The 14880-nt window shown below is 34.1% G+C and overlaps 1 protein-coding gene across 1 annotated transcript; it reads right to left on the bottom strand.

Moving 5' to 3' along the window:
- Window positions 1-1513: 1513 nt before the first annotated feature.
- Window positions 1514-5700, bottom strand: LOC114190683 (uncharacterized). The gene is made up of 3 exons (XM_028079660.2): window positions 5299-5700; window positions 2796-4371; window positions 1514-2712 (listed from the first exon to the last, which is right to left on the bottom strand). The coding sequence occupies exons 1-3, from the start codon at window positions 5561-5563 to the stop codon at window positions 2526-2528; spliced, it is 2028 nt and encodes a 675-aa protein (XP_027935461.2). The 5' UTR covers window positions 5564-5700; the 3' UTR covers window positions 1514-2525.
- Window positions 5701-14880: the final 9180 nt, after the last annotated feature.

Below are 14880 nucleotides of genomic sequence, written 5' to 3' on the forward strand. Positions count from 1 at the left end.
TAAAACACACACTCATATAAAAGACTATTTGCTTGGTTTTATTTAGTCATTTCATTTCTTAAAATAAAATGTACTTTAGTTTCCTCTAATGTCGTATTTTTCATTGTAATTGGATAAATTTTATTCATTGTAATATCTAAAGGTAAAAAAAAGGACACTGACGCAGATTATAAGAGTACAAGCACCTACAGTCATTATATATCGGACTTTAAACTAATTTTAATTGAATATTTATAGATTAAAACATACTTTATTTTATTATTTATCAATTACTTTTATTAATATTTTATATTTCTTATCTTCCTTTTATAAAACTTATTTTATTTCCATGTGAAAACAAAACAAAACTTAATTCTCTCTTTTAAGTTTTTTTCTCCTTTTTCTTTCTAAAAATTCCACTCCATTTCTCAATTTTTTTACTATCAAATCCTACTCCTTTATAGAGAGTGAGGTTTGGATCGTTTCTTTTCCAAACATAAGTTAAATTAGATTAAATGTTTGCATGGTGTAAAAATGCTTAGTTTCTTATTTACGGTTAGATTTGACATCAATCAATTTTAGTGGAGTTGGTTGTAAGAAGTTATTATCTAAGTTTATTTAATCGTGTATTGAATTTTTGTAATGTTCGGTTAACTTGTTCTAGGTCTCTACATTTTTTGTGATTTTTCGATTTGGGGGTGAAAATTGCTTGAATTGAAGTGCTTACAGGTCAAGGAATTTATTATTTTTCCACTTGGGTTGGAAATTATACAAGTGGTTATATGTAGAGGAAGCTATCATTTTTGTACTTTGTGAATAAGTTGGAGATGGATGTTAAGTTAACGCTATGAGTGAGAACTATATTGAAACTGGTTTGGAAATGTAGAATGATTAATTGTGTATTGATTGACTTTGAAAGTTGAAGTGAATGATATATTGAATTTGAGCATGGGTTTTGAAATAGTTGTATTTGAACAAAAAGTTAAGTATTTGAAACTAGTTAGAATTATAAGTTTTGGCACAACATGTGAACGCGAAGTATAGGTGAATACAAAGATGTCTCTCCAGTACAAGAATTAAGCATTAACTTACTCGAATGGAAAACATAAACATTTGAATATAATTGCATAAATGAGAAGAGACTACAAAAAAGTTACTATTTCATTCAATTCCAATCCAAAGAAGCTTAGCTACTCATGATGATGGGATATTACAATACAAAACTAGTAACAATACATAACAGTGTTTACAATATGAAACTATGTTTATTCTAACCTTTTTTCACTGAATATCTAAGACATACCATGCGCTCTCTATATATAGAGACAAGCTGCCCTGTCCTCTAAAAACTTTATTCCAACTAAATCTATTTGTTAACCAAACATCAATTCAAGTTCATTGATTAAACTGCTTCTCATCAAAACTTGTGAGCAAACAGATTAATAAATTATACTCAGACAGCTCTATAACAACTTGGTTTCACCATCTATGATAAGCTTATGGAGTCAACATTCACTCAAGTGCTACGTGAAAATATTGGAAAGACAAGAATATTATATTGTACTAGACAAACTGAAAGGGCTTTTGATGCAACAATCAGGACTCACTTATATGATATATTGTGTTTATACACAAAATTCTTAGCATTAAAAGAAAATGGAATGTAGCAGGAGCAGAGACCTATTCCCAACGGAATGGCCAAAATTCCCAATTATGATTTGAGAAATATGCCAAAAGCCAACTCCAAGTAAAGCATGAACATTAAAAATCACAACTCTACAAGCACCATCTACTCGAGATACAGAAATCATTCTGTTCCCCCGATCGTTGATCATTTCCAAAAGCTCCATGTAGTGATTTTTGTTGATAGTGAAAATCCTTCCGGAACATGCCATGTGCATGGGTCAAAATGGTATTTTTTTTGGGTCGACGGTCTATAGTAAATCATGAGCTTCAAGGATAACCAGTAAACATAATAGTACAAGAGTAAATCTGATTTGATAGACCATTTCTGAGGTGATAAACCAACACAGTGGATTCACGTAGCTTGCCTGAAGCTCGACAAACTTCCAGCAATTCATAGTTCGGTCATTATCCTGGACGCTACTTAGGAGGCATAAGTCCAAGGATTCACGGGTTCGGTTCAATAAGTCAATATCCAAACAAAATATGTGTAAAAACATAAGTAGAAGTCAAAGTTTTGAGGGGAGTATATTGGTTACAAGATAGATCCACTGTATAAGAAACCAGAGGCTGAGAATTTGTAACCTCAGCAACCAGAAGAGACTTTAGGTTTTGTATGTTTCAAGTTTTATTTGTGGTCCAAAAGCTAATTTCCTTCCCCTTGAACAGAATTGAAGAACCTTACGAATAGTCAATCATATCTGTAAGCTATAGCATTCAAGCTACTTACATACTACAGCTCATTATTACTAACTACCTTTGATTCACATTAGAGGTTGATTCAGATAAGTCTTGGTGTTCTATTCCAACTGGCTACTAATATATTCAGTTACTATTTCATTTTCCCAGCATGCCTTTTGGAGTTATTGGCATGATACGACCTCTGAATCAGAATTGACCTCAGTAAGGGTGATTTTAAGTGGTTGCCAGCCCAATTGTTGATGCACAATCCATTTTTTAACGGTAATCGCTATGTTCAAAATCTGTAGGACATCGCCCAAAGCATGATTTTTCAAGCACATATTCTTAATCACAATACCTGCTTCGTACCTAGGGAAAAGACAAATATATACATATAATGAGAAGCAGGAAATTTCAGCAGCTGAAAATAAACTAAATTATAGTATCCTTACTTGCACTGCGTACTCATTATTGCTAATCTTCCCGAAGAAGTAGATAGAAATTTTTTAATTTCATTCCATGTCTCTTTTGAGTGCTTCTTAGGATTACCACCTATTGGGTTTACGCACTTCCAAACTTTATCATTCTTACCGACAAACAACTGCAAAGCACCTACTTTCTGCTTCACTACCATCTGCTGCTCAACTGCACTCTCCAGAGCCTTCTTGACATCTGTATTGCGATGCTTGGGATCTCCACATCGAATACAATCCGTTATATTTGACTCAGTTGGTATAATTTGTTCAGTTTTTAGTGTGTTCAAGGCAAGTAAAACAACCCCTATAAGACCTTGGACGTATTCAGAAGGTTTAGGAAATCCTGGTGATCCCCACATACCGTTACCAGGAAGATTATTATTACCCACAGTTGCCGATGATGTAGGTTGGTGTTCTGGACCATGTGGATGGCCATTATACAAATGTTGTGCATTCTGTATCATGTGCCCATTTGGTTCATCAATCAACTTAATAGGATTTGAAGAATTAGTGTAAGAACTCCGTCTCAAGTCCCCGTTCAAATGTTTAACAGGGTGTGAATCGTGAGCGTTACTAGGATATCCAGAAATATTACCAATATCTGGCACCTTTGTAAGTGGTGCTGCAGAGAAGCTTGGCCCACCAGTCCTAGGTGGCACTACTGAAGTTGCAAAAGTTTGGGAATTTGGGGAAAATGAACTGCTTGGTGCAAAAGGAGGCTGCATAGGAAAAGAATTTGATCTTAATGCCTGTGAATGTGGATTTTGATGATTGCCTTGTAGATTACCATTATTGCCGCGCATTTGATCAGACTTGCCACGAGTAAAATTAGGAGCAGAACCACTTGGGGGAACATTATGGGTAAAATTTGGTGCAGAACCACTTGGGGGAACATTATGGGTAAAATTTGTTGTAGAACCACTTGGGGGAACATTATGGGTAAAATTTGGTGAAGAACCACTTGGGGGAACATTATGGGTAAAATTTGGTGTAGAACCACTTGGAACACTATGGGTATAGTTCCCAGGTCGAGAAGAATTTATATAGCCATAATTTTCTTGAAGTCCAACTGGAGCTGGATTCATGACCTTGTGTCCATTTGGTTTACTTGAATTTCTCCAATTCGTCTTCCCATGATGTCTAGAATCAAGTTGCCTTCCTGTACCAGGAAATTTCTGATTTCCTGTATGAACTTCTGAATGGGATTCCACATACTGTGGTATCTGAAAGGAATTATGGACAGGACTTTGTACCGTATCAGAAGACAATTGGATGTCATTATTACCAACTTGTGATTCACCATTCGTAAGGGGAGGTCCTCCAGCCAAGAGACTAGTCCAAAGCCACACACTCTTAGCAGCTGCTACCAGGGGTGCAGAAGCTTTCTGTGGTTGTGCAAGAAGAATATTATACCTCCTCAACCGCAACTGATGAAGAGCATTGGAGAAGTCTCTATCACCAGATATTAATAAGTAATTAGCAGGTGCAGGATTGTCCACCGCCCAGAACAGCATGTCAACAAGAATCTTTTTATCACTTGCATCTTTAACACCTGGTAGCAAAAAAAAAATGAAAACATTAATTACACCTACATGAATTCATTATTTGAAGTTCTCCATTATCAAGAAAGCAGATATATTTGCAACAATTATACAGCGAGCCTGATAACAAGGTACTTTAACAGAGAAGACTAACAAATAAGTAAACTCATTGACAACCCCTTATCACGATAATTATAAATTGATTGTCACCCCAGGGGTTCATGACATAATATCAAGGTATTTCAACAGAGAAGACTAACAAATCAGTAAACCATCGACAACCCCATATTATCAAACAATATTAGTTGTTTGTTGTTAGGATCCACAAGAACCATATTCCCCTTTATTTCTCACTATTTCCATTTTTTTTTTAAATTAGAGGAGGGTATTTAGCCTTTAAATTTCTATCTTCTTTATTTCTCTTGCCTCTACCAAGATGTTCCTAAAAGATAAGCATGATTGAACACCAAAAAAATCAAACAAACTAACATGGCAGAGAATTCAAGTAGTGTAAGTTATAAACCATAGTACAGCGTCAACCTCTTCTCCCAATTTATTTTTCTTATTATATATATATATATATATATATATATATATATATATATATATATATATATCTTTTAATTTTTCTGATTTAAATGGAGTTGTTTGACTGTGGAATCTAGTATAAGATCCGTAGGTTTGTTCAAGGCTAGGTTACTGGAAACATAATAGTAATGCTTTGTCCGGTCCTGGACCGTAGTTGACAAAAGTCACACAATCGATAATAACGATGATGATGATGACGAGGAGGATGAGTAATACACAAGCATAAGAAACAAAAGCTATGATAAGAAGTTAGTTTAGGTTCTGTTAAGCGTGAAATTCAATATCAATCATTTTGAAGGAATTGAACAGAATAGTGTGTGGGGGTTGGATAGAGAGAAAAAATGGATTACCGGCGGGGACATGGTTGAGGGAGATGCCGGTGCTGGAGAGCGCATGCTGGACGGAGGCAGTGATGCCAGTGGTGTCCCCGTAAGCAGAGATGGAAACGGGGCCGCAATAATTCATCCGAACGAGGGCGGAGCTTATGTTCTGCGCGATGGCGTGGGGATCGCACCCTTTCGGCACTTGGCAGTTCTCTATGTCCCACCAAACCGACGTCTTGGCCAACGAGTACTGTGCCTCCGCAAGCGCCATCGCCGCTCCGCCTCCGCCCATCTTACCGGTTCTGGAACCTTCTTTCGGTGTCTACTTAGATGAAGTGAAAGTGAACCTTAACTTGTAGCTCCGGTTACGATTGTGGAAGAGAATGTGTCTGGTTGAGGGTTGGAATACGGAGCGAAGAAGAAGGATAGAAGAAAAGAGTGTGGTTGGAAAAAAATGGGAATGGACTTGACTTAGAGGAGTAGGTTCTAATTACAGGTCAGCATTTTTTCTCTTTTTCTTAACCTTGTCCTGAAAAAGCTCTACTATTATGACGCGGAAAAGTTTGTGTCTTTCTTTTTCAATGAGTGTGGTAGGTGACTCGCTGATGGTGGAATAATTGTAGTTTTTAATTTATAAAATGACAATTGTGATAAATTTTATTTTTCTTATATTAGTTTGTTTGATTCTTCATATGTTGGTAGAGCGTGAGAGTATGGGATACGCATAACCCTGACATATAAAAGATGAGAGATTGCGGTGATTTCGATGTGTGGTTGAGTAAGAAACAAGAACAAAAAATTCAGAAAGTTGGTTATAATATACACTTATTAAAACACATGCATATAAATATTTTTTTATTAAAAATAGATATAAAGTAAATAATTTGTATAGTTTTTTATTATGTAAATAATTTATTATTATAAATCATTATTTGAATTAAAAATATAGTTATTAAAAAATAAAATTAAAAATATTTTTTATTATGAATAATTATTTGAATTTTAAAAAATATGAATAATAATATGTGAAAAAATATGAATCGATAGAATTGATATAACAGTTGAATTTAAAAATACAATTATTAAAAGATAAAATTAAAAATAATTTTTTTATTATGAATAATTATTTGAATTTAAAAAATCAGCTATTAAAAGATAAAATTAAAAAAATGTAAACACTAAAAAGATGAATCATCTTAATTATATAATAATACTAGTATAGATATAATAGTAAAAATGTTTTTTAAATTTTTCTTTCCTTCTCTGTATTTTTATTATTTTGTTATTAAAAGTCTATTTGTAGAGATAAATAAGATAATCCCAAAAGTATTTTTTTAAATATATTAAACACTGATAAAAATTTAAAATTTATATTTATAAACTAATTTAACTAAATCATAATTTATTTAAAAAATTTATTATGATTTCCTATATTTTATTATATTTATTTATTTATTTATATTTTCTAGATTTTGATATTAAAAACACAAATAATTATTATAAAATTTTAATTGATTATTTTTTACTTTTATACAGTTTAATTCAATAATTAAAAAATATTTCATTATTGAAAATTATATATTCAAAAAATTATTAAAGAGTTAGAAAATTAATAATTAAATATAAGAAAATAAATTTCAAATTTCAAAAAAATTAATAATTATTAGATAAATTTATTTAAATAAAATATATCTATAATTTTAACAAATAAATAAAATTGTTAAAAGTTTTATTTTTTAAAAGAAAATTAATTATTGTTACACAATAATATCTTATTTTAGAAACATCAATTTTAGTATATATTGAATTGTATGTAATTATATCTTTTTATATTATTTAATATTTTCCACTAATTTTTATTTATCAAAAAAGTTTAATATAAAAAAAAAAACTATGTTAGTTTGGAATTATAAGTTAAGAGTTTTAGGGTTATCAACTAGTTTAATAGTTTTCTTTTTAAAACTTAAAATGACTTAATAAATAAATAAATAAATAAATAAATATATATATATATATATATATATATATATATATATATATATATACTAGGACTTACCTCTTAATTCGGATTGATAAAGATATATAAATCGAAAAAAGAAAAATAAATGGATATAGAACCATTAGAAAGATATTAACAAATGAACTACATAATTTTTTACGAAAGAAAAAAATATGCCAACACTTAATGAAAACCATTGAAGATGTTAACAAATGTAAAAATGAGTATTTACTTTGGGATTATAGACTTCTAAAACAAACTAGTTAATATTGATTCGGAGGTTTAAAAAAACACGGGTGAAAGTTATAGCCAAGCCATTACTGTTTGTTATTTTACATATTTAGAGTTGTAAAAAGTAAATACTTAGCCTCTTGTATGAACTATGAAATTTATTTTATATAGTCCACTCTAACGTCATTTTAAATATTTTTTCAAAACTAGAAAGCAGACTCTTGCATATATAATCGAGTTGGTTTCATATTATTAATTTTTTAAAATAAAATGTAAAGTAAAATAATAATAAAAGTAGTCATAATTAAGTAAAATACAAAAACCAAAGCAGGTTGAGGAAAATTCCCTTGATAAATTTTTAAGTAATAAGATAATAATGTTTAAATCCTTGATCCAGTATTAATTTTAGATATGAATAATTATATATTAAAAATGTTAAAGACACATAATAATTATGTTATGTTAAATTAAAAGTGTGTTTAAAATGTATTAAAGTATGTTGTCAGCTATGTATATACTTTATAATATGAAGGGCAATTTGGTTTGTTAATAAATAGATTAGGTCCCGGATCACACTACACTCGTTTTTAGGCATTGATATGGAAAGTCAAATTATCATTCTCTTTTATTATAAATCACCTATATTTCTGCTTCTAATTCTGATAATTAATATAGTAAATTTAAGGTTTATACACATGATGGTTTCTTTTATCAAATAGGTAAGTTTAACTTTGGTTCTAACCAATAAAATATTAGGTATGCTTTATCCAAAAGAAGAATATTTATGAATTACTCGTCGTACAAAGTTAAAAATAATAAAATTCACAAAATTTGAGTCATATCTACGAAATTCACTTATATTTCCGAGGTATCTTTTCTTTTAGCATAATTTTACTTACGCATATTTTATTTTGTGTAATTTTTTTATGATGTATTATTAATTTTAATGAATTAAATAATTTTTAAGTCACGTATTGTAACACCCCATTTAATTAAGTACGTGAAATTAAAGGAATGTCACAATAAAGATAACATAAAAACGTTGTCTGGGATCAACTCCATACCACCCATGGCATACCACGATGCCCAAAAGGAACTAAAGGAAAAGTTAACTAAGGACGAACAGATACATGGGTCGCAGCCCTAAATGAACTCATGCAGAAATAACAACTAGTTCACACGGACTATGCAGCAGAATCTCCACTTCCTTGCTGACTCCTGAAACCTCGCCCATCTGCTCCCATCAATTAAATTGATGATCATTGCAAGAAAGAAGAACCACATACAAGACAACCATACAATACACAGGGTAAGCTAGAGCCAATAACATAATCATCATATAGTCAATCATATTTCATCATCCAATATCCATATAACAACCAAGCATGTTATGACTCTTCATTCAATACACTACGACTCGACTTGACTCATCCGGATACGTATAACTTGGTCGGATTCAGCGGATGCTTGCACTTGTGGTGGATACCCCTGCTCGATCCTGAGCTGCTCATCTCCGAGCTATGTGTTACAAGCGTTACGATGAATCAAATCTCCCTCACCACAAGGTTAGCCCTTAATGAATTTCAGGCCTCCTGCTACTCTCACCACAGGAGTCAATCCGCTCTAAGTGAGACTAACTGGCCCCTTAGAGTGACAGGATGCAGTCCTTACCTTGAATCCTTACCTAGTTATACAGATGGGGCACCACCATGGACACCCACTAACATGGGCCATGGAATTACGTCACGACCACTGAAGCGCAACCCTGAAAGTCTCACTTAGAGACCCCAAGGAATTATGCACTGACACAGATCGACCTCAATCACATAACCAAAATAATAATTACCACGCATAGATATACATCACTCGTACCAACCTTTGAAGCCAACGCTTTTCATGATCCAGGCCCCACTCATTCCAACACCTCATAGTTTATCCATGTAAATAAGATCCCACTCATCATGTTATCATGCCACTTTAATATTATCCGTCTCATTTAATTCACATGTCAATTCTCATACCAACCCATCATCTACAATTCATGAATCATGCCAAATATACTTCATGCTCCATTATATACATATCACTCATCATACAATCATACTCAACCAAAACAGATCATTCAGGAACCAACAGACATCCAAACACAGCACGGTCTCGCCCAGCACCTCGCTCAGGCTGAGGGGTCTCGCTCAGGCGAGTCCCCCCCTTCGCCTAGGCGAGGGCTCAAAAAGGAACAAGAAAGCAACGCGGGGTCTTGCTTAGGCGAGACCCCTCTCGCCTGGGCAAGTTGTGTGCTCGCTCAAAACACACTCTGGTCGCCTGGGCGACCACTCGAGCAGAAAGCTCTGGGCGAGCCTCTGCACATCTCGCCTGGGCGAGTCTATTAGTGTTTGCCACTGTTCGCACCTGCGCAATGCACCCAACAGAGGTTCCAAACAATCCAGACATTCATAGCAATGCACAATCTCAAGGAATTCATCGACCACGACAATACAAGCTAAAATACACCTCACCAAATGGTTCTAACTTCCCTTACCTGGAAGGAAAATAAAAGACTTCGGCAGCCAAGCGTGCGAACACAGCAGCTCAAGGACGAATAGAGGAGTTGAAAGGATAATGGAGTAGAGAACAGCTTCGAGCTAGCTTGAAAATGGCAGAAACCTAACCCTAGCATAGCTCTTCGTGAGAGGGAGAAAGGGTTGACGGCTGGATCTGTGAGAATGAAAGGGTGGAAGCGTTAGGGCAACTACGGACCAGCTTTATTCCTTGGGCCAGCTCTTTAGCCCATCAGATTTTGGGGCAGCCCTTTTTATTAAGGGTTATAAAATAATAGGGTCTTACACGTATTATTTTCTACTCTTTTTTTATATTTTTATTTAAATTTTATTATTTTTACATGAGAATGTTAGACTCATGTAAATCTCTCATTTACTTATTAATATAAAAAACTCATATTTTTTATTATTTTTAATCCTTGATTCATTTTTTTCATTTAAAGAATATTTGCTTCAAGAAAATAATTTTATTATTTCATAATTATTCATTTAGTTCGATATCTAAAAAGTTTTCTTAAATTTTTAAAATACTTTCCATTTTTGTTAACTTTAATTATACATTTTTTAACGATTTCATTAAATGGTGTATCAAATCATTTACACAACACACATTTGATATTTTTATTTATTTTTAATATTTTTATTTGTTGCTTTACTTTTATCATGTTTTGTTTTGATTTTTTTATATAATTATTTTTATTTCTTAACCCATTTCTCATAAATGTAATTTTATCACCACATTTGTTACTTTACTTTTATCATGTTTTATTTGTAAACTTGAATTTTTTTTCATAACTTTTTAAAAATATCCTTTAACAATGTCAACTTTGTATTGAATAAGGATTTTCTTATAAGATTATTCAAACTCTACTAAATATTTAGACTTAAATTGAGGAAAATATTTAGGTGGTGAGAGTTCATAGTGTCCTCAACCACACAATAAACTAAGTGCAAATCCCTCAATATACAGTATATAACCATACAGACCCCACAATGCCACTTACTCTACACCAAGGAACCCCTTAGTACGCAATAAGTGGTCCTCAGTACTCTACAAGTCGCTTACTATATACTAAGGAACCCTTTGATACACAGTAAGCGGTCATCAACACCCAATAAACCACTTATTCTATACTGAGGAACCCCTTAGTACACAATAAGCAGCAATCAAGACTCAACAAGTTGATTACTCTATACTAAGGAACCCCTTAGTACACAGTAAGTGACCATCAACACTCAATAAGTCGTTTACTCTATACTAAGAAACCCCTCAGTACACAATAAGCGGTCATCAACACTTAATAAGCCGCTTATTCTATACTAAAGAACCTCTTAGTACACAGTAAGCGGCCATCAACACTCAATAAGCCGCTTACTCTATACCAAGGAACCCCTTGGTACACAGTAAGCGGCTATTAGTACACAACCACTAACGTTCTACAAAGCTACATACGATATACTATGAAGCTCTAAGAACAAGTGATGATTAACTCTATCCACCTAGTTGATTATGCGGACCAAGAGTATCCAGCTCCCAAACCTCACATGTCCACTTAACGAGTACTGGATACTCAAACTTCTTACAAGGCATGTGGTACCTGGTCTTGCTAATTAACATGTCATTTATTAACAACTATCAAGGGTTATTCTTGTAATTTTACCCACTTATACTAGATCTATAAAGAGTTAAAAAGGTATTTTGAGCCCAAAGGCCTATTTTAGGTAGGGTCCACAAATAAAATAGGTATAAATAGCATAATGTTCTATGCATTGATTACGCGTTAAATATTCTCTGAATCTCTGACATCACCAGTGCTAACTTAAGCATCAAAGTGTCTTTTGCAGGCACACTTGCATCGTCATCGAAGCTTCACCGGAGAAATAGAACGTCAAGTCAGCAACTGGATACTATAACAACACAAGAGATTTGTGGAGTACAACTTGGTCCTATAAGAACACATAGAGGTTCATGTAACCTATATTGGTGTGAAAGAGAATCATTTTAAGTAAGAGTTGCATGGACTTTACCTTATCATATAAGGAGACTTATGTCCTAAGATATATGACTCTATGTGCGCGGGAGATAATTTGACAAGTGCAAAATCTAAGTCTAATTCAACGAATGAATCTTCCAGAAATAAGGCATGATGTCATCAATAATTGTTATAGCAGTAGATGAGAACATGTATTGCTCAATGTGACATATAGATATGTGAATTGTTTAAAATTGAAAGTGTTTGGTGCTTCAATTATTTTAAATCTACCTTACCTTGATTTATGGTTTTGGTTAGGGGTGGGCAAAAAATCTAATTCTATTGATCTATTCCACTTTTGCTCCAATCCAATCCATTTATAATCCATTTTATTAAAAATCCAATCCATTTAAAATCCATTTAATGGATCTGGATTTCAATCTAATCTACATTTTATATATTTTATGGATTGGATATCCATTTTATAAATCAAGATTTTTAAATATGGATAATCTAAAAAATCCAATCCAAATTTTCAATTTAAATTTTTAGTTGGGTTAGACTAAAGGTTGAGATGGAGTATGCTAAATTCAGACATGGACAGGCCTTGCTCGACGACCTATACGGATCGGGCAGGCCCGACAACCATAAGAGGTTGGGTAGGCCTAAAGATATGAACCGGCTAGGCGGGCCCGACAAATCGAACGAGTCAATCGAGCCCAACGATTCAAAAAATTCAAGTGAGCCCGATGATCCGAACGGGGCAGGCGGGCCCAATGACCTGATGAGCCAGGTGGGCCCGAAGACCCGAATGGGTCAAGCGGGCTCGAAGAACCGAACAGATCAGGCAGACCCAAAGACCCGAACAGGTCAGGCGGGCCCGATGACCCGAACGAGTCAGGTGGACTCGAAGAATCGAACGGGTAAGGCGGGCCCGAAGACCCGAACGGGTCAGGCGGACCCAAAGACCCGAAAGGACCAGGCAGGACCAATGACGAAAACATGTCAGGCAGCCCAAAGACCCGAACGAGTCAGGCAAGCCCAAAGACCTGGACGGGCCCGACGACCCAGACGGGCCAAACGACCAGGACAGGTCTGACGACCTACACGGGCCTTACGACCCGGATGGGCACAACGACGAACGAGCCGGACGACCCGGATGGGCCCGATGATCCAGGCAGACCTGACGACTCGGACGGGCCCAACGACCCAGACGAGCCTAACGGCCTACACAGGCCTTACAACCCAGATGGCACGATTACACGAACGAGCGCGTCGACCCGGACGTGCTCTACGACCCATACGGGCTCGACGTCCTGGACGAGCCCTACGACCCGGACGGGCCCGACGACCTAAACTGGCCTGACGACCCGGACATGCCCGACGACCCGGATGGGCTCGACGACCCTAACGACCCTGACGACTCAAACGTGCACGACTACCCGATTGGGCCTGACTGTTTGGACGGGTTCGTCCGGGTCGTCTGGTCCGTCCGGGTCATCGGGCCCATTCGGGTCATCCAGCCTGTTCGCGTTGTCGAGCCTGTTCGTGTTGTCGGGCTCGTCCAGGTTGTCTGACCCGTCCAGGTCGTCGAGCTCGTTCGGGTTGTCCGGCCCGTTTGGGTCGTCCTGGTCATTAGGCCCGTCCGGGTCCTTGGGCCCGTCCAGGTCGTCAGGCCCATCCGGGGCATCCAGGCCTTAATGATACAAGTTTTAAAAAATTCAATTTAAATTTCTTTTATAAAAAAATGGATTATGGATTTTGAACTCTATCCAAATATTTGGATTGGATTTAAATCTTGATCCAAATATTTGGATATGGATTTTAAAAAAATCCAAACTACTTTTGCTAAAAAAATGGATTTTGGTAAAAAATTTAATCCAATTATTTAGATCTAAAATGGATGTGGATTGGATCATTAAAAATCAAATCCATGCCCACCCCTAGTTTTGGTTTTCATCTACTATGATAATATGTTACATAGAGAGTAGGTGATAATGTAGGTGAAAATAGTCAATAATAAAAAGCTAGGCCATTCATATTTGTGTAGATATTATATATATATATATATATATATATATATATATATATATATATATATATATATATATATATATATATATTAAGATGATGTGAAATAATGTTTACATTTAAAAAAAAAATTTGTTCAAAACCTATTTATAACTATATGAATTATCTAATTTGTATGAGATAATTATTTGAAGTGAATCAAGCATTCACGATTCAACACATAGAAAATAATATTTTTTAATACCTTCATGTATTAGTTTAATGATTATTATATTTAATTAAATTTATTATAAAATTAAATAATTAATAAGAAGACATTCACTCACTCTTAGAAATGAGTATACTCGTAATAAAATCTTGGCTCAAGTAATTATAAAGTAAAGAGTTGAAAAAAAAATACAAAGTAAAGAAACATTTCTTCTTTTTGTTACATATTAACTTAACAAAATTTGACAATTAAACTATATTTTACAAAAAATTTAGAGTTACAAATATGGAATTATATCTTAAAAATTATGAAATATAAAATATTATTTCATGTTATTTGGATAATAAATGATGTTGTTAAACACAAACCTTAATTAGTATATCAATATTGTTAATTTATTACATGTTTGTGCTAATCTTTGTTATAGAAGAATTTATTATTTGATATTTGAATTTAAAAACTTCATTTTTTTAAGTAAATTATTTTTATTGGAAATTAAATATTATTATTCTTTTACTATCACTAAAAGTATAAATAATATTTATTCTCTCGGTCATTTGGGGATACAAAAAGCTGAGAAATTTGATGCACGTACGTAGAGATGATTGG

The sequence above is a fragment of the Vigna unguiculata genome, chromosome 7 (genome assembly GCF_037176805.1).
Source record: "Vigna unguiculata cultivar grain cowpea cultivar isolate G323 ecotype 2 chromosome 7, ASM3717680v1, whole genome shotgun sequence".
Lineage (NCBI taxonomy): Eukaryota > Viridiplantae > Streptophyta > Magnoliopsida > Fabales > Fabaceae > Vigna > Vigna unguiculata.